At 31.6% G+C, this 20765-nt stretch overlaps 1 protein-coding gene across 1 annotated transcript in view; it reads left to right on the forward strand.

Moving 5' to 3' along the window:
- LOC111709955 (mediator of RNA polymerase II transcription subunit 25) overlaps window positions 1-20765 on the forward strand; it is a 31446-nt gene that overhangs the window by 3993 nt on the left and 6688 nt on the right. Inside the window, exons 3-10 of the mRNA XM_023483937.1 lie at window positions 4955-5069; window positions 6646-6681; window positions 7184-8436; window positions 14374-14446; window positions 15632-15754; window positions 18675-18753; window positions 19687-19764; window positions 20549-20644. Coding sequence (XP_023339705.1) covers window positions 4955-5069; window positions 6646-6681; window positions 7184-8436; window positions 14374-14446; window positions 15632-15754; window positions 18675-18753; window positions 19687-19764; window positions 20549-20644 — 1853 coding nt within the window. The remainder of the gene's footprint in view (window positions 1-4954; window positions 5070-6645; window positions 6682-7183; window positions 8437-14373; window positions 14447-15631; window positions 15755-18674; window positions 18754-19686; window positions 19765-20548; window positions 20645-20765) is intronic.

The raw sequence follows: 20765 nt of genomic DNA on the forward strand, positions 1-20765 counted from the left end.
TGACGTGCCATTGGAATTTCTTCAATGATATGCAAATTAAAATTATTATAATTTCAAAAAACCTGTAAAAAGAAGTTTTATTACAATTTTATTAAAAATTTTATATTATCCGTTTATTAATCTTTAAAGGAACTGAGTCTTTGCCACGTACAAGCTAAAACTTTTTAACCCAAATATGATTGCAACCTAAGGGTTTAAACCTTTGATAGTTCAACCTTAGATATTTTGATCAAACAGAATTTATAGTTCGAAATATCTAATTTATAGTTCGAAATATCTAATTTATAGTTCGAAATATCTAATTTATAGTTCGAAATATCTAATTTATAGTTCGAAATATCTAATTACGCAACTTTATTAAAAATATTCAAGTTAATGTTCAAAGATCTATCTCATTTTCAATATTAATTGAACTGAAAAAATGGGTTAATTGATAATAAAGTTGGTGTTTACTTCTTCTAAAAAAAATATTTGAAGAATAAATTAAATAATTTTGTGTTTTCTGTTTTTTGATTTGTTTTAAAAAAAGGACCGAACTGAGATGCCCAAATTTTGAGAAGTCTACCATAGTAAATCTTTTTCCAGTAAAATAATAATCCCAATTTCTTTAATTAAAAGTTTGCAGAGCCGACATGTTAATTTACATAATTATCTAGAGGGATGTAAAATACCATCCCAGTACAGAAGTGAATCATGGGAGACCATTCATGATATCTATCTTCAGGGGGTAAATATGCGGGCGGTATTTGGTTGAATTTAAATAATTAGTTTAAGAGAATTTGTTTTAGTGAAAGCGTGGTCGCGTTTCTTAACTCTTAATATATACAGTAGCTGTATACATTTTACCGCATAAGAAAACCTTACTCCAGTTCTGGCATCGGGTGCAATTTTTTCAAGAACTGTTAATCCTTAATACAATTAATATTTTCTTCATGATTAAAAACGGCCAATAAAAAGCAGAAAATTTTTTGAAAAATAAACGGTAAGATGAGTAAATTATCCAAATATTAGTAAGCAAATATCATGAATAATTAGAATATTAATAGACCCCCCTTCCGCCCTCCCCCACCACTGATCACCATCTGGTGAAAATATTGAGTTTTATGTCCTCCCGAGTATATTAGTTTGAAGCTAGCTCAGTTCTACTACAGAGTCCAAACCTAACAGCTCTGCTAAGGTTGTATCAAAGAAAATGCTTTAGTTTGGTACAATTTTCATTTTCAAAAAAACAAACAATTCACAATACAATTTGGTCGGTAAGGCATCCAGAACGGGCAAAATTTGTGATTGAAATATTTTCATAAATTAACTAAAAACATAAAGTCAATGAAAAATATTCTACTATTATAAATATTTTTATCTGAATAATTATAAATGTTTTTATCTGAATAGTAACTGATAATATTGAGATTATAGAACAAAAAAGTAATCTAAAAAAATCTTGTTCTACTGCAATTTGGACTAACTGAAGCCTTTAGACGGTAAGTAAATAAGAAAGTCCATTTGTAAAGTTTATGGTGGAAGGAATTATCGTATTATAAATTCCATAAATTATTCCGCTCAATAATAAGGAGTCCAGTCCTGGTACTTGTTGAAGTGAACATTCATTTGTCAAATAAAAATATTTCAAGGCGAAATTATTAAAAAATTTATTTTTTAAGCTAACGATAAAAGATTAATACAAAATTAATTCAAAAGGCGGAGGGATTCGGAAGTTCATAAAAAATCAGATTAAAATAGAATAAAAATAAAATTAGTTTTGACTATCCCTAATGAGTTCTCATAGAGTAGGCATGTCTGCAAAAATGTTCATTACAGCTTTGATTATGTTAAAAATTGATGGCAGAGCAGACTTAGACACGAGTCTCTTTCCTTGAACAATTAAATAGTTTATATAGCTTGATTAGGAAAAATTTTCATTACAAATAATGACTGGTTATAGTCATTTTCGATAAAAAAAATTGTTTTTTTTTGGTTAAAATAATGAGAATTTTTGACTAAAATTATAACCATTTTTGACCAGAAATATACACAGTTTTGACCAAAAATATACACAGTTTTGACCAAAAATATATGACTTTTGGCTAAAAATATAGCTACCAAAAACATAACGTAACAGACCAAAAATATAACCATGTTCGACCAAAAATAAGTTTTTTATCTGCCTGGTCAATGTATGCAAAGACTTTCTTCCTACTCTCTTTTAGTTAAATATACCCACTCATGTCTATTAAAGTGTCAACCTCTTTACGGCTTTTATTTAATAAAAAATCAGAGGGATCACAGTTAAAAATCAGAGGGATCACAGTTAAAAATCAGAGGGATCACTGTTAAAAATCAGAGGGATCACTGTTAAAAAATTAATAAAATTGATTTTCATCATTAGAAAAACGTTTATGGGTTAAATTTCAAGTTAATAATGTTTTTATTTTTGGTAAAAAAAAATTATATTTTTTAAGTTATGTTTGTATGTTTTGGATAAAAAATTGTTGTATTTTTGTTTAAAAATGATTATATATTTGGTTAAAAATGGTTGTATTTTTGGTTAAGACTGGGTTTATATTTTGAGATAAAAATTGGTTATATTTCTGCCTAAAAACTTTCATATTTTTGGATAAAAACAGTTGTATTTTTTGTTAAAAAAAATTTTATTTTTGGTTAAAAATGGTTGTATTTTTGTTAACAAAATGAGTATATTTTTAATAAAAAAAGGTTATATATTTGATAAAAATTTGGTTAAAAAATGTTTATATTTTTGGAAATAAATGGTTATAATTTTGGTAAATAAATGGTTGCATTTTGGTTAAAAAATGATTATATTTTTTTGCTAGCTATATTTTTGGTTGTTCATATTTTTGGCTGGTTACATGTTTGGTATTTATATTTTTGGTCGTTATAATTTTTGGTGGTTATATTATTAGAGTTATGTTTTCCCCGCTCATCTAAATCCTGGGGGTCTAAATCTATGCATAGCCTTGGGGGGGGGGGCGTCCCAAGAAGCCCCCCCCCCACCCTAGAAAAGGGCCTTAGAGAATAGATATAGGGTTAAATGCATGTTCTTAGCCCAATTGTTCAAGGCCAAATTTTAAACAAATATAAAGATGTGATACATGTTTCTACACATATTTTTCAAGGACTTTTTACCGCCCTGTACCTTACTCTATTGCATTAAAAAATTGTACAAAAAACTTTTAAATTTCTATTCATTAAAAGTAAAAAAATTTACCGATGATAGTGTTTAAAATGAGAGTGCTAGGGCAAACAAACAAACGCCCCACCCCATTCTATTTAGGGTTAAATAACTCCAGAAATGGAATCATTTGAAGAACAGTATTTCACAGAGCAAAGCTTGTAACGCCAAGAATTGAAGAAGGATTAATCCAAATTTAAATTGTTCCCTACACAAGTCATGTACACCGCACAATGTTCACAAATCTATAAATATAAAATATACATCAAACATCTGTTTACAATTTTTATCTATCAAGTTAAGAAATGTCGTCACATTATATCTTTTAAGGTATATGTGTATAAATATATAAGTCCATATGCTTTTTATGGTTCTATAAATTGAATATTTAAAGGTATGATTTTTAAGTTGCGTTTTTTTTTGTCCATCTTGCAATATTTTGTTGCTAACTTTTTCCCCTCTTCTAAAATCCTTTAATTGAACATTTTTAGAACCCTTGAGTAGTCCTTTTTCATTTTCCTAGACATAAATATTTCTTATCTGGAGTGGTCACTTTGCTGCAAGGGAAAATGAAAAATCTCAAATATAATCACAATCTCTTAAAGTTTTGTTCGTCTCCGACTCAACTTTATAAAAATTAAACGCAACGTTTTTTTCTTTCAAAATGTTAAAACTGGCATTTAAAAAAGTTGAATCATATATCTAATATTATAAGTTATCGGCAAATGTCGTATTTGCTAAAGGTGTGACGGTTCGGAATTTAACCCTGTGTGGGTTATAGAGCTAAGCATTTCCATTTTCTGCTTTTACAAAGGCCTGTATGATTATTAGACTGTCCCGTTCCGACTTGGAAGGTTTTTGGTACAGTACTACTTGGTGAAACTGTCCTAGGGTGGTTTTGTACCGGGCCGTTAAAACAGATGGGGGAGGTGGAACAAACTTTGAGATTCTCGGAGCGCACTGACACGGACACTGGTGCTGTACTGGACTGAACGGTATAATTCTGGCAATTGTACCGGCATGTCCTCAATTGGTGGGTCCAAGTCAGGCAGTATACAGCCTCCAGGGTCTGGAGGCTGCTTTGCGGATATCTGCAGACACGCTCAGTGGTGTGGCTGGGCAGCCTCTGGCCTCTAGTTCAACAAAACATAGCCATGATTGATTTTACCTAAGTTATTGTGATAAATAGTGAGTTTTATTACAAGTTAGTGTTTGTGTTTGTAGATTTTATGGGGTAAACGCGTATTGTGTTGTTTGTTCTGATTGCATCGCCGTGGACATTAGACTAAAGTGATATTGAATAAATATGTTTAACTATACCCTGTAACCCAAGTGAATTCTATTGCTGTTGTATTATCACAATCCCTGCGTTCTGCTGCTCTGCTGTTATGCTGTTCATATTTTGAAAAATCTTAGAATTTTTGTTCATTCAGTTTGTGTACGGTATATCCGCTGCTAATATTAACACTTTACTGCCATCTGTATCTGAATACAATTGTCATCTGTAATAGTTGCACCAAAGCTATCTAGTTCATCAAATTGTTGTCAAGTACATAAAAAAAACTCAAGCTTACCAGAATCCAAGATAAAATACCAAGGTACACTTGAAGATGTATAGCTAGATATTTAGAATATTTACTTAGACAGACTAAGTGCAATACATAAAAAAAACACACATAAAGTAGATACATGTAGTATGGTACCTTAGATGATCTTCTAGAGTAGATATCATGATCTATTATGTACTATTCTCGTCCTTTTAAGCACCAGGATCGAGGACGAGAAAGAGGACGATCCTACGAAGAACATCGTGGACGAGGACAGGACGATCAAGACGAATCTATTTCAGGAGTTCTCAACAACTTTTCTAAAGCTCTAGGTAGATTAATATTAACAATATTTTCGTTTCACTCAAATATTATTATTTTTTTTTACTTTAAAAACTACAGGGACCGAGGAGGTTATCTCTTAGTTTTTCCTTCACTATTGTGAACAAATGAACAAAAACTATTCGATTAAGTTGCAATTGACATAACTGAAATTTTCGCTTTTTTTCATACTATATACAAAACTTAAATATGTTCTAGCTAACGTTTGCCTCATTAAACTCTTCGCTATTCAGTTTTCTGTTAAAATTAACATTCTATTTTTGTGAGAATGCTTTCTTATTATAAAATCAAAAATACAAACTACTGTACTGCAGAAAATAAGAAAATAAATTTACCTTTAAAATTATAAAGGCATATATGTTTTTAATTTATTTAATAATGACCAATTGATGAAATGTATTTTTACAAAGGAATTCAGTCTTTGCCACAAACTCTGATATTCTAATCCCTATATCTTTTCAACCTGATGTCGTATACCTTAGATATTTCAAACTATAAATTTTGTTATATAAAATAACTTGTTTTGCAATATACACGAAAAACATATCATGTTTTGTAAAAATTAACTTAACGGTATTCCAAAAGGCAAAAACTTCAAACATGGGGAAAACTAAAAAAACTGAAAGTACAAAATTGTTATGAAAAAAACTTCCGTTTATGTAAATCTTTAAAAGCTACAGAATACCATACACAGGATATCAGCTAAAATAAGGATTTTTGTTTGGACCCCTTTCCATTTTTTATCATATCCCTATCATTCGTAAAAAAATTTAGAAAAGGTTATTTAGATGATTTTTTTGATTGCATAGAACGAGTGAAAGGCAAATCGTGGTTCAAATAAAAGTAGCGTAAACATTGTAAATGATAGCAAAACAAGCAAATATCTTGCAAAAATAATATATTTTTACATTTTTAACGTTCTTTGTGAGTTTTTTTTTCTAAAACATTGAAATAAGTCCTTTTTTTCGAAAATGAACTATTCTTTATAATATGCCAATCACCTCTCTATTTTCTTTTTATATGTGGGGGGGGGGGGGGGGGAGGCCCAGTGTTTATGTTAAACATTCTGTATTTTTGTTTATTGCATTAAACTAAATATATTAACTTGGATAAGAACGAACTGCTTATTAGAACAAGTATTTATTTATAAACATTATAAATGCTGTTGTAGCAGCAGCAACTAAACTATGTCCCGGTTGGGCTATTTTGTTTTCAAATGTAAGATAGGAGAAATGTATAAAGAGAGGGGGGGGGAAGGGAAACATTTAACCTTAAAAGTTAAGATACGGGAGTGTGATACATGTCATAAGCAGGGGCGTTTTCAGAAATTTGTCAAGGGGGGGTTAATTTTTTTCTTTCGGGGGGGGGGGGGGGTCAGAACAAATTTGGGCCCAAAAAAACCTGAAAACCAAAATTTTCAACCCCATAGCCCCCACTCCTGAATACGCGTCTGGTCATTAGTCAAACTTTTCAAGGCCCCCTTGAGTAAAAAGAAAAACTGTATCTCTGACTTTCATGGTTAGAGGTTTATAAGAAAATTTAACATTACAAATATTATTTATTTAGGAGATATCAGAGAGATTAGAGAGAAGCGGATGCAAAGTAAGTTTGTCAATAAAATTATTATTATTGTGATAACCTTTCCAAATTCAATTATTGTTTTTACCAAAAATAGAAAGTTTTTGTCGATGAATATCAAATGTAAGAAAACGTAAAATGAATTGAACAAATTTATTTATTTCTTAAGTATTGCAGTTCTTGGAAAGATATTTTTAAACCAATGTTTTTGTTGACAATTTTAAAACTGTGTCAAATTTGCGCCAACCCGTTAGACAGTTTATAACAAATAACATATTTCCTGAGTATTCTGAGGAGACAATTTATTAGAGTAATTGACTTAGTCGCCCCAAACAATCTAGAGGGGTTGTTTATATTTTACTTGAGACTTATTAAGACAGCTCAGGAACTAGTTTTATTGAAAACAATAGCAAAGATTGTGATCAAATTGCCTCTGTTTTTTTTCTATTACTTCATAGTTTTTACCAGCAACAAAATTAGGTGTAATTTTAAAACATTTTTCCTCCTTAACAAAGTTTTGTTCTAGGTTTGGGCCCGCTTGTAAAACAATCCGAAGACTCAAAGAAAAGTATGAACGGACCAAATCAATTTCAACAAAATCAGCACCACAATCAACAACAACAACAAATGCAAAGATTTCCCCAACAAAACCAGCAACAACCTTACAACAATCAACAACGTCAACAGCAGTATGGACAAAACAAGCAGCAGCAACAACCACAATATGGACAGCAACAGCAGAACTATAGACAGCAGCAGAACTTTCAACAGTCAGGATTTCAACAGCAACAGCAAATGGTACGGCCAAGACAGTCTTATGGGCAAAATAATATGGGTTATAATAATGGGTATAGTTCTAACAATATGCAAAATATGCAACAACAATCAAATTTTTCTAATTATTCAAATCACCAACCGCCTGATCTTTATCAAAACATGCAGAATTTTCAACCCCCACAACCCCAATATATGCAGCAACAGCCTGTTATACAACAGCCAGTTGTTCAACAGTCTGTTATGCAACAACCCGTTATGCAGCAGCAGCAGCATTTACAAACAGGCTTGGTTGTGCAACAGCCGGCGGTTGTACAACAGCCAAATATTCTTTTAGCCCAAGGTAATGCGCCCCAACCCCAACCTACTTATGTATATACATCAAATCAAAACCCTTTTCTTCAGCAGCCTCCACCACCTGCTGGAACCATTCTGCAACAACCTCAGCAACAAGTACAGCAAGTATCGCAAACATCCGGAATTGTACTGGCTCATCAACCAGTACAACAACAACAACTTGTTCAGCAACAGCCTGGTGTACAGTTGATGCAGGTACCACAACAGACTGGACAACCTATTGTTATATACTCCTCTGCTGAACTGACCGCTCCAACACCTGCCCTCATATCCGCCCCTACACCCTCGCCTCTTGTAGTCAACAGCTCTATTCCAATGTCTTCCACTGCGTACACGTTCGACCCATCCAGTCTCTCCGCCTCTCAGCAGCTGGCACTAATACAGTCCCAGCAACAGCATCAGCAACAACACCTCAAGAAAATGCGTCAACGTTTACCCCATGTAAGTGGTCGTGAATTACAAACGCTACATAAACAAATAAAAGATTTACAACACAAACAACATCAACAGACTTTGCAAACCCTGAGACTTGCACAAGTTCAGGAAAAACAGGCTTTTAAGTACCTTGACTCGGCGCTTAAAACCCGCCAAATGCCGAAAAATTCTTATTCGCATTCGGCGCATCGGGTTGTGGGGTTCAACATCAAGGTAGGAAAATTATTTTTATCTATTGCAGTATTTAGTAAAAAAAATATTATATTTTGCAATTAGTTGGTATTTTTTTGAGGGAGGGGGTGAATGGGCCTTGGCAATTGCTTAGGCACTTTTATTTTGGAAGCAAAATTATGAAATTTTAATTTTTAGATGGCCACGCCATTTAAAATTTGAGGCAATATATTTTTATTATGTGTGATGGCATTGGTGTATCATCGTTTTTGAATAATATGCCAAAAGAATCTTTGACTTGGAGAAAATCAATCTTTTTTTCTAGATTGGATTGTTTAAATGATATAGAGAATCAAAGTTGTGCCAAAAATTAGTTTTGCATACATATTCTTTACCTTTACTGTACATACTTTCCTAACAGTAATCTCCAAAATATCTTCAGGATCATTTTTAAATTCTTGAAATATTAGTCGGAATAAGAGGTCTTATTCTTGATGTTCTCAGAAAAGGGCAATGGTTTGTTAAAAGTGAGAAAAATGCACGATTTATTAGTTTTGTCAAATATTTAATCATGCCTAAGTCGTTCAAAATAGTCCAAAAAAGAAGATTCACATTTTGAAATGATTTGACCATTAAAAAGTGGCATGAAATATATTTGACTTTGTGTTTAAATCAGTTTGTGTAAAATCCCCATCTATTTGTTTCTAACTTGCTTTAACAATATGAACATTCTGAGCTGAAACCATAGAACTGAAAATGCAAAAAATAACAAATATCGACTTATAATCTTTCTTCCAGTAGGTCGACACAATCTTAAATAGTCAGATGGGCTCAATGCTTTTAACATGCTGTAAAGACTATATAACCCCAATGATCCTAGTTCTTTCACCTTTAAGAACTTTTTTATCCACTATTTTTCCCCCTCTCTAATTTTAATTCTCCTTATCCTTCTCTATATTCGAGTCTGTATCATACTTTCTTCTATAATGCAAAATTGTCAGCGTTTGGTACTAAAATTTGAGATAGAAAGGAGGCTTTAATTTTACACAGCTTTGAATTTTGGTAATCTTCACGGACGACGAGGAAAATTTGGAATCGGAGGTCATTGACCTCCATTTTTACCTTCATAAACGAAGACGTTTTCTTCCTGATCCCTGTAGTATAATAAAATTAGAGACTGCATGCAAAATTTCAGCCTATTATTTAATTTGCTTAGGACCTAACGCAGCCTCTACAAAGTTTGGTGTTACTAAGTGTTGAATTGGCAAAACATCTTAAATATTTTCTAAAATGCGCACGAGTGCACTTTTGCTTTGATTTCCTTAAAGCTGACACTATTGGGTACACTATAGTATCCAGAGTTTACATGAAAAAAATCAGTGTCCTACACGTTGCTAAGTTATATTTTTTTTCAAACATAAATGACAAAAATTGCAACCCCCTACTGCTAGTTGCTATGCCTTTTGACCCTTAACAGACTCGCCCCTCTAGTTTTTTTTTTGACTATCACTGTAATGTTTGACACTATCACCTTGAGTTTTGGACTATCACTGTAATGTTTGACACTATCACCTTGAGTTTTGGACTATCACTGTAATGTTTGACACTATCACCTTGAGTTTTTGGACTATCACTGTAATGTTTGACACTATCACCTTGAGTTTTTGACTATCACTCTAATGTTTGACACTATCACCTTGAGTTTTGACTATCACTGTAATGTTTGACACTATCACCTTGAGTTTAAGGAATAGAAATACAAAGGATTATTTTGTAATTTTTTTCAACACATAGGGAAGGGCACAGCACATGGCGGTAAACCGTTTTTTGTTTCGTTTTCAATCGTTTCGTTTATGGAAAAAACGATCGTTTTTAAAAACGACCCACTCGTTTTGAACTTTTAGAAAACGAATAACGATCGTTTTAGAAAACGATCGTTTTTTAAAAAACAATTTATGACCGTTTTTTATATAATTGTTTTTTTTAAAAACGGTCGCTTTTGAGAAAAGATCGTTTTCGAAAAAAAATGTTATTGAAAATTATGTTACCAATCGTTAACGAAGGGTCTTCGTCAACGATCCTCAACAAAGGGTTGTCGTTAACGATCGTTAACGAAACGACGAACTTTATAAAACAGTCGTTTATGAAAAAACTATCGTTTTTGTAAAAAAATTACATGCAACTTTATTGAATGTCGTCTTACACGAAGTTAAAAAGTTCTTAATATTTTCTTAAAAACTACTCAATGATAAGTACAGATGCCCTTCAGGTTGGTTTCCTCTCTTCTTTAACGATCGTTAACGAAGGTTCGTCGTTAACGATCGTTAACGAATGATCATCTGATCGTCCTTAACGATCTTTAACGAATGATCGTCGTTAACGATCGTGAACGAAATGACGATTTTTATAAAAAAGGATCGTTTTGAAAAACGATTGTAACTTATAAAGATCGTTTTTCAAAACGATCGTTTTAAAAACGACTATTTTTAAAAAACGAACTTTTTTAAAAAACGATCGTTTCGTTTTTAATTTTTAGTCGTCGTTTTAAAATCGAAAAGATCGTTTTCAAAAAAATGAAAACGTTAACATCCTTAGTCACATCTTAATATTTGTCAAAAACAATCAAAATAACTTTTACATATTTCCGACCTTTTCTTTGACATTTTTTTCAAAATTCTGACCCTATTCTGTATTGGGCTAAATCTACTGTGACCCTCTTCCCTTCCCCCTTCTGATGACTTAGTGAACGGAGAATAAGTATACTTGGTTCCCAAATAGTAAACCAATCATCTTCCTGGCCTCCATATGAACTAACTTTTATATGCCCTGTAGGAAAATATCAGTCCTTGACACATTTTCTTTTTATCTAAATGCATACTTTGCTTGTCTGGGTGTTTGTTTGTATCCAATAAACGCCAACCGTTGAACCGATCTGGGTGTTTTTGGGGGACCTCACATGAAGGTTTATGGATGATCAAACTTTCAAAAATTGGCCTCCAAGAAAATTCGATTTCATTAAATTTTGAAAGTCCACGAATTTTTTTTTATAAAATCCGCGAACTTTTTTGTTCTATTTTACAATGTAAACACAAATAAAATACACAAAGATTTTCACTTTTGTAAGAAGTTTTTTTCTTGTTTAGAGTTCTTTTAATGAATATTCTATTTCTTCTTTAGAGGAAAAATCGGAAAACTTATTTACAAAATGATCCATACAAATTAGTATGTTTAAATTTGTGAATTTTATAATATATTAGAATTTTCTTTACGATACCATATTGGGACAGGGCCGGGGTGAGGTGAGCTAAAACGAAAAAATGAACTCTAAAATTTTGGATTTATTTTTTTTCATATGAAAGATTAAACGCTAGATAGCAAGTGCCTTGTAGTAACTTAAAAAATAAGGACTGTAGCAATAACATTTTAAAACTAGTTTCAAAAATACTGTTTTTAAAATTTTATTAAATTTGGTCGAATTTTTTATTTTACATTGCCGGGAACTTTTTCTTTACCACCCTCCACCTGGCTTTCCGCTCTTAACTTAATAACCAGTTGCTGCAACCACAACGTGGACGAAAACTTTTACATGGGTGCTCAAAAAGATTTTAACCTCTAAAAAATATTGAATTTTAACATTTTTTTCTATTGTGAGGTCAAACTCATTAAAATATTTACTTCATTCCTCACTCCCCACCCACTTTCTTGAAAGCATTTGGCTACACTTCACCCTGATGAATATTTTCGGGATTAAAGATCTGTGGTACATCATTAAAAATCTTATTCTAAACTTAAAGCCGATTTTCACGTCTGAAAATTTATTTTAAATATTTTTTTTCAAAGAGCAAAATTTCTTTAAGATAAAATTTTTCACCAATTCAGCACCTTATGTTTTTGAAAATTAATACTTTTTTAATTCTATGTGATTTTTTGTCTATTTTAATCTAAGAAATCAAAAAACATAAATTTTTGTGTCAAAATATGAATTTTTAGTTCTACTCTATTTCAATATATTTCATGAGGATATTAAACCTCTTTCATATTTTTTTAAATACTCAAATTTATGATCGGAAAATTTCATTCTTTCTGGAGTACCGTTGACAAATTAAATTTTTTTTAAAAAAGAACTCGAGATTCTTTGCCACAAAGACAAATTTTCGAATCCAAATAGCTTTGCAACTAGATGGTTGATATTTCAAACTTAGATTATTTGATCTACTAGAATTTGTAGTTAGAAATATCTAAGGTCTACGACATTGGGTTGCAAAGATACATTTAGAAAATCAGAGTTTGTCGCAAAGACTCAACTCCGTTACTTTTTAGAAAAAAAGACATACAGTGAAACCCTTAATAACGAATACATCGAAAGAATTCATCAAATGTCGTATTCTTCACTTTCTAATAATGGAATGTTGCAGATATTGAGTTTTTTAATTAAATGATTATATGGAACTCTTTAAATTTGTTCCCGCATATTCATGGCTTTTTATTTATTTTCGCAAATACTGAAATTTACGTAATATAGTACTGGGTGTCCCACGAAACATGACAGTATGCAGGACGACTTGAATGTCGTCTTGATTTTTGATATAATTTACTGCGTTTATTTGTCAATCTAATTTTAGAAGTAAATTTCTAGAGATAATAATCACAAAATTTCCCTTGTCCTGCCATTTCCAAAATGTGGTCTGCCTTTTTTGTGCTTTCAATATTGCCCGAGATATGAAGAATTTCGTTCAGATTTCGACAATTTTGCTTTTATTTAACAAAATTGAAATCTGAACCAAACTCTTTATATCTCCGGTAATATTGAAAGCACAAAAAACGCAGACCACTTTTTGGAAATGCCAGGGCTAGGAGAATTATGTGATAATTGTTTCAAGAATCATACATGTTAAAGTAGATAGAAGACTAAATGTCACAAATAAATTCAAATACCAAAGACGACTTTCAAGTCGTCTTCCTATTGTCATGTTTCGTGGGACACCCTGAATAAGACTCATTGAAAAATTGTCAAGACGACATTTGATAAATTCTTCCGATGTATTCGTTATCAAGGTTTCAGTTTGGATTTACCCCTCCGGGCACACATCCTTGAATTCTGCCACCCCTACGCAATGTCAGAACGACCCTATGATTTAGTTTGTATTAATTCTTTCTACGAGTTGGGAAATGAAGAGAGACCACGAGGGATGAGATATTAGAAAACAAAAGTGGAAAGTTTATTCAATTTAGAGTTGTAGATTGGACATTTGTACTAATTTATTTTTAACTTGAAAAAAATATTTTATTTTGTCTCTCTATTAATTGAGATTTCTTGTTGTATGCTGAAGTACGGTACTTGTGCACTGTTAAATCATTTTATGCTTCTATTCCTTCTATAAAGGTGTTATCTTCTTGGTGTGATAAAGTGTTTTCTAGATGTTCTCTCCTGTCTATTTCTCTATTCTTATCTTCAACCTAACTTTTCATATTTTCTAGCTAACTGAAAATATTATTTTTCTGGAGAAAAACCATTAACTACATATGCATATGCAGGAAAGTTTATATTAAATCAGATTCATGTCTCGTATTACCCAGAGTTTGATTTACTTTTCTATTTTTTATAGAGTCGAAACTACTATTGAAAATAATTAATTTAGTATGGAGGTTTTAAAGGGAGACGTAATGAGTCCGACATTCTCCCTTTAAATAGAGGGTCACTTTAATTTAGTCTATTTTCAAAAAACAGAAAAAAATAGAATAAGAAAGGACCAAAATCTGTGAACTAGTTCAACTACTACTACTACTACTACTACTACTACTACTACTACTACTACTACTACTACTACTACTACTACTACTACTACTACTACTACTACTACTAATACTACTACTACTACTACTACTACTACTACTACTACTAATAGTAATAATAATAATACTTCTACTATTACAACTAGTAGTGAAAGTATTCAAGTAAATAATTTTTTTTTTGATTAGGGCAAGAGTGGGTCACCTGGAAAGAAGTTCGACCCCCTTCCCGCTGCAGCTCTTCTTCAATCCTCAACACTCGGTGAGGTTTAGTTACATATAACCCATAGATTAAACAGATTTGTGCTGGGTCCCCAACTATCGTACATATCCAGGCCTTTGTGCGATGTGCATTGTTAATTGTTATGTGATAATAATCAAGTTTCTTTCATGGTTTAAATTGTGTTTAAATTTACGAACGTTGCCGATTTACACTTTTTCTGTGAAATCTGTGGGAGAAAAAAATCCTTGTGTGCAAGATTAATATATAATTTTAGCATAACTTTCCTTAACCACCCTGTACATCTTAAGTCTATTTATGTACATATTTACCATAATCACCTTTAGGAATCTATTAGTGAAGTTTCTATATGTTTATTAATATACTGGGAAATCGGTACAGTCGTGTCTAACTCTTGAGTTTTTTAAATATTTGAACTAGCAGAACTTATATTCTGCGAAGGCTAAGAAAATTACAACATTTGATAATATTTCTTTTATTTGATATAAAACATTAGTTAAGCAGCTGGCACCAAAAAAAATCCCGTTTTTTCTGTGACATGTGAAATTTATGAAATATGGTTTGATTTATCCCACTTTTATCAACGATGGATTTGTTTCAGCAATATCTATTAAAGTAAAGAGAATATGTTTACTATAGAGTTGCTTTTATGGTCTAACGTCTAAAGGCGCAATTTCTATTTCTATTTTTAAAAATAATCGGACTGGTAGTCGGAGAGTGTCGACGTGATTTCAGGGTTTTTCAGGTTTTTCATTTGGAAATAAACAATTTCCAGTTGGTAGGTAGTTACTTTCGGACTTAATCAGCAGGTAGAAAGAAGGACATTTTCAAATAGTCTAAAGTGTACCTTTGTTTATCGAGCATAGAATTCTTTAAATGGGGGATCACTTATATATATATAGTTAGGTCAACAGTACCTTGAACTACATCTACATTAGCTAAACTAGGAACAAACCTTACGTTTGGAAGGAAAATCGGGTCTTAAGGAACCCTTGATAAAGTGACATTTTTCAAATTCCATGGTTATGTAGGTGAGAATATTTTTAAATATTTCAAAATCATCCTTGCAGGACTTTTACCAACAATAAATGTTGGCTGGGAAATAAATGGAGGATATTGGGGGAGGGGGCGGCAGGGGGGTAGGACTGAGTTGTAATGAAAATAAGGAGTTCTTTTCCTTATGTTGATATATTTCATTCTATTTAGTGACAAATAGCTTGCGTCCCGCGCAGGGTATACAATCATTGATTCCACATCTGTCAATTAACCATCAACAATCCATCAATCAATCTGAATATGGTCGAAAATCCGGCTTTGTGTCTGTGCAAGGTACTTGGTGTAAACACATTTCATTTGTCAGCAAAACGCACTCTCTATGTTTCTCTACATTAGACCTGGTGCAAAATGCACATTCATTACATTGGCCTGTTTATACCGTAAGTGTACGTAAAATTAGAAACGACTAATATGCCATATGATGATATGATTATGTAATTACATTAGAAATTTTTATAGGTATACATATGATTACTGTTTTATTTTTAACATTAATTAGGTTATGTATATCTTTTTAATTATATTTTATTAAAAACTAATAGATGGACATATACTGATAGAAAATCGATGGAACCTTTTAAAATATTCATGAACCCATGAACCTTTATTAGCATGCCACTCTATAAGGAATAAAAGTGTATATTTCTACATTAATGGCTCTAGCTTATTAATAAACTATCTAATATCTGTAACCTTTTTTGCTTTCGCCTAAATGTTTGCATGCAATAACACAAACACATTGTCATAGAAACTAGACCCTTTAAGCCAGCCCTTTTTGCACTTACGTGGGGTATGCTAGCATGATATCATTTCAACCAAGTAAAAAATCTTAATATGAACTAGATATCATGCTGCGATCTTACTATAACCCGTACATTAAATGTAAATTAAATAATTTGGAAATAAGGTTATGATTATGAGTAATATTAACGATTTAGTATAAAAAATGATTATAATTTTTTTCATCAAATTTTGTGTCCTTAAAGGGAGCGTTCGCAAAAATTGAAAGGTGGTTTGAGCTTCCGGCGAAAAATTGTCGATGGTGATCACTTCTAATCTTATCTTCTATCTGTTGCGCCTATAAGGAGAAAATTGTTAAAAACGACTTTTACCGAAAAACGAAGCGTCTAAAGAAATTCAGAAAGTTGCAACATAAGACTCGGATCGTAAAAAAATCAATTTAATTCCTAACAAATCATTCAGACATTACAACATAGATAAATAAATAAACATAGATAGCTTATGTACGCAAAATCGCCAAGAATTGTACAGTCCGAAAACTCATGCTTCTAGGGGTCAATGTGTACTTCAATGATAAGCGGGGTGGTTTGTTTTTTTAATGGATTTTATAATTATTAAACCACTCAGGAGTGAATTTTTTTTTCAGAATATCAAATTATTTCACTGAGCAATATACATAAAGAATAGAATATATAGAGAGGAATTAAAAGAATCTCTCGGTATGAATTTTTTCAGTCCCTTTCAGCCTGAAAAGGAGTTCAAAGTGTACAAATCATGTAAATGTTCACAAATTATATGCATTAGAGTACATTAATACAGTATGTTCCCTAGACTATCCATTTCAATTTCGAATTTTTTAAACTGTTAAATAAACTTTATGATGAATCAGGTGAATAAAAACATCATTTGATTTAAAGTTATAACGGAAAATCATCGTTTGTAAAGTGGAAGGCATAGAGTCTATGTGAAATGATCATTGGTCAATTATGAAACCAGCCTATTTCATTATTTGGTTTTCTTTTAACAATAATTTTAGATTTTATATAAAATGATATTCCAGGGCCTAACAGGCTATATAGCATATATATGTGAAGTACACCTGCAGTATGGAAACAGTACAACAAAATGGCCGTTTTACACTTTTTTCCTGTAAATTCCTCTCTATATATTCTATTCTATATGGCAATATATCATATTGACGAGAACTGAAGAAGGACATGTGAAGGACTAAACTAACTTAAATTTCTTTTTACAGAACTCATGTACACCACAAGTACTCGATGACATAAGTACTGCCAATGTTCACAACCGACCTAGTTAATCTATATAATAGGAATATCTTTAAAACATATCTGTACATTTATATCTTTCAAGATGAAAAATGTCGTCTTATGCGCAATCTATCTTTATCTATGCATTACAACCTTCGAAAATTTTTCGACCAATTCGTATTTAGTTGATATTTCATGTTATTTTTTATTATAGACGCAACAGATAGAAGTAAGATTTGTAGCACTCACCATCGATAATTTTTCGCTGTAAGCTTATACCCCCTTTCATTTTTTGCGAACAATCCCTTTAAAGGGAGTAAAAAATGCCTTGATCTGTTAGTAATAATAAAAAACCTTTCAAAAATGTCCCTAAGTCTGAGATGAAATAAGATCCAATATTTTCTGTCAGAAAAAATTGGTTTCTATCAAAGTTCCTCTGCTATTAAAGCAAAAAAAGGTGCTTAAATTTTGAGACATTTTTCAATAAATTGAAAACAAAACTATCATGAAATTTATCTGACTAAGTGTAGTATAAAAATCGGGAAAAATACAGCCAAGATTTTTTTTGCGAGATGGGATTGCTTTGAGAAATGTTGTGTAAATTTTAGCTGAAAGGTAAAAAATCAAAATAAAGATATGTTGTAGATTTATTAAATATTCTACAGTTCTCGTTTTACTATTTTTCAAGTAAAAAAATATTAAATAGGAGCAATAAAGCCGATTTAAAATTTGAATCATTTTTTTCCAGATGGTGGTCACTTTATTGTTCTGACTGGATTTTAGGCACCCATGTTCCCATAATTTTGAGCCTCATACGAAATTTTTGTTTTTCAAGGGATGTTAAGATCATGGTCAGTTTAATCTCAAAATGTCATAATGTAATTTAATTGTAGGTGCATTTAGCCTGGCCATATAATCTAAACGAAAACAAATACAAACCTTTAATTATAGTCGAGCAATAATGGTCATTTATTATAATTATTAAACATTTTGAATTCTAATCGAGCCAAGACAATAAAGTGATGAAAAAGTAGGATTTACTTAATAAAATTCTATTTTATTTTTAAGATTTTATTACTGTAAAATATGTAATATGCTTGTATTATGTGAGATATATCTGCAATGCAAACATGTACATTTTGAAATTGTATTTGTGAGGATTGTTGTAGATTTTTACACAGGATCTCCTGGTCTGTCTCCAGTTGCTACTCCAGATACACTCTCAGAATCAGGATCAATCAAGTCTGCCAGATCAAGAAGGTATGTGAACGCCCCCAAACCCCCTCCTTCTTAATGCTGATCCATACCTTGCCCCCTCCCACCCCCTCCACATTAGGACTGCAAGCTAGGAGAAGTGGAAAAAGTTTAGAAACTGAGGATAAGTAAAGAGATAAAAAGTTAAAATTAATGACTCAAAACTAAAAACTTGATTTTTAACTGATTACCCCCTATCCTCCCATTTTCAACCAAAAGTGGTAAAATAGTTTACTACAGAAAAAAATACCTTTTATTAAGAAAAATTGGATTTCTTGCCTTCCTTTTTTTCTTTCTTTCACTTACCCCCCCCCCCTCATTTGGCCTACAGGCCACGCACAACCGGTGTACATTTGAATATCCGTACTGGGCCAACCTTTGCTATCTTAGTCCAAAATTACTTAAGCTGCAGACCTGTGTGAGGCTTGCTTCATCTTTTTTATTCTTAAAAACATCGTATAACGCGCAGTATAGGGACATTTGTAAAAAAAGAAATATTATCGTTCGAAGCATTTACAATTGTTTCACTTAAATTCGTACAAACTGTTGACTTGTTTTAGAAAGCACTAAGCTATCCAATCTGCTTTTTGACAAAACTTAAAAGCAAAACAACAAAGTCAAAGTTGAAAAATTTGAGTTTTAAAACTACGAAGAAAAAAAGGCAATTTAAAGCATCATTTAAATGATAAATTTGTCAAAAGTAAAAGGGGCACGAAGCGTCCTAGCTTAGTGTTCTAAAAGTGACTAATAACCGTTTAAAATCCCACTTCCCTGAAAATTTCTTGTGAAGGAGTAAAATTTAAATTTATTTTTATTTTCATAAAAAAATTAATATTTTTTCCCCACTGAAAAACATGTTTTGTTAATTCATCTTTGCCAAAAATAGTAAAAGAAAAAAATATTAATTTTTTACAAAAATTGAATAGATAATATGTTTAGCCGAACACTGCCCTTCCTACCTCCAGAGGAGCCTGCACCCTTACCTTCGCAGGCTAAAAAAGCACAAGACAGAATGCGGTAAGTTTACAGGGTTACACCCTAAAGCATTACAAGGGTTACACACTACAGCAAATTTTATTCCTAAATGTATATTAATGAACTATGAATGAATTATTGAGAAGTTCAAATGGTTATCATAAAATAGACAGTGTTGTCTTAATGGGATTTTGCTCCTCTTTAGACAAACACTTGGTGGGATGGAACATTTCCACTTTTCTGAAAAATGAAATGATCGTTTCGTTTGCAACGTAGAAAAGAAAGGTATTGAATAAAATCGTTTTTCAAAATCTAAAATAATAAAGTAGCAGACTTTTATATCTATTCGTTATCGTAGTTTGGTTTTATTTTAAACTTTCGACATATCGTCATTCTTTTCTTTGTTTTTCAAAAGTTCAAAACTTACAGATTCTAGAAATATTTTTTATCCGATAAAATACAAGGTTTTATTAGCTAATCATAAAATTAAAAAAAAATTAATAATTGAGATTTTAAATAAAAAATAAACCACAACAAAATACTTTTTAAAAAGCTGACGTTATTTTTGAAAACTTAAATATGGAATTATAAATCGATGTGTTAAAGGCATTTTCTTTTTGTTTTCTTGCTCTTTAATTTAGTTATTATAAAATAGATAAAATATATTTTCCTTTAAATTAATTATTTGTTAAAAAACAAAAGTTAAGTTTTTTTCATTTGCCCGACTTTTAAAAGCATTTTTCTCTGCTTTTGTTCAAATTCTGATCTATTAATTCACACGCAGCGTGCTGGAATAACAACCGAACTTCTCAATTATTTTTTTTAGGTCGTATGGTAAAATGCGACAGAGTAGTTTAGATGGTATTACCGGAATGCCTCCTAAGAGTTACTCAAGTTTTGGACGACCGAGACCGAGTAACAGGTAGATTTTTGAAGAAATGACATCATGATATTATATTGAACTAGTAATATTCACAAAGAATGCCAATATATTTTAATAAATCATCCTTTGAACTTTTATCCAAGAAACAATCATTTAGATA

The sequence above is a fragment of the Eurytemora carolleeae genome, unplaced genomic scaffold (genome assembly GCF_000591075.1).
Source record: "Eurytemora carolleeae unplaced genomic scaffold, Eaff_2.0 scaffold897, whole genome shotgun sequence".
Taxonomy (NCBI): domain Eukaryota; kingdom Metazoa; phylum Arthropoda; class Copepoda; order Calanoida; family Temoridae; genus Eurytemora; species Eurytemora carolleeae.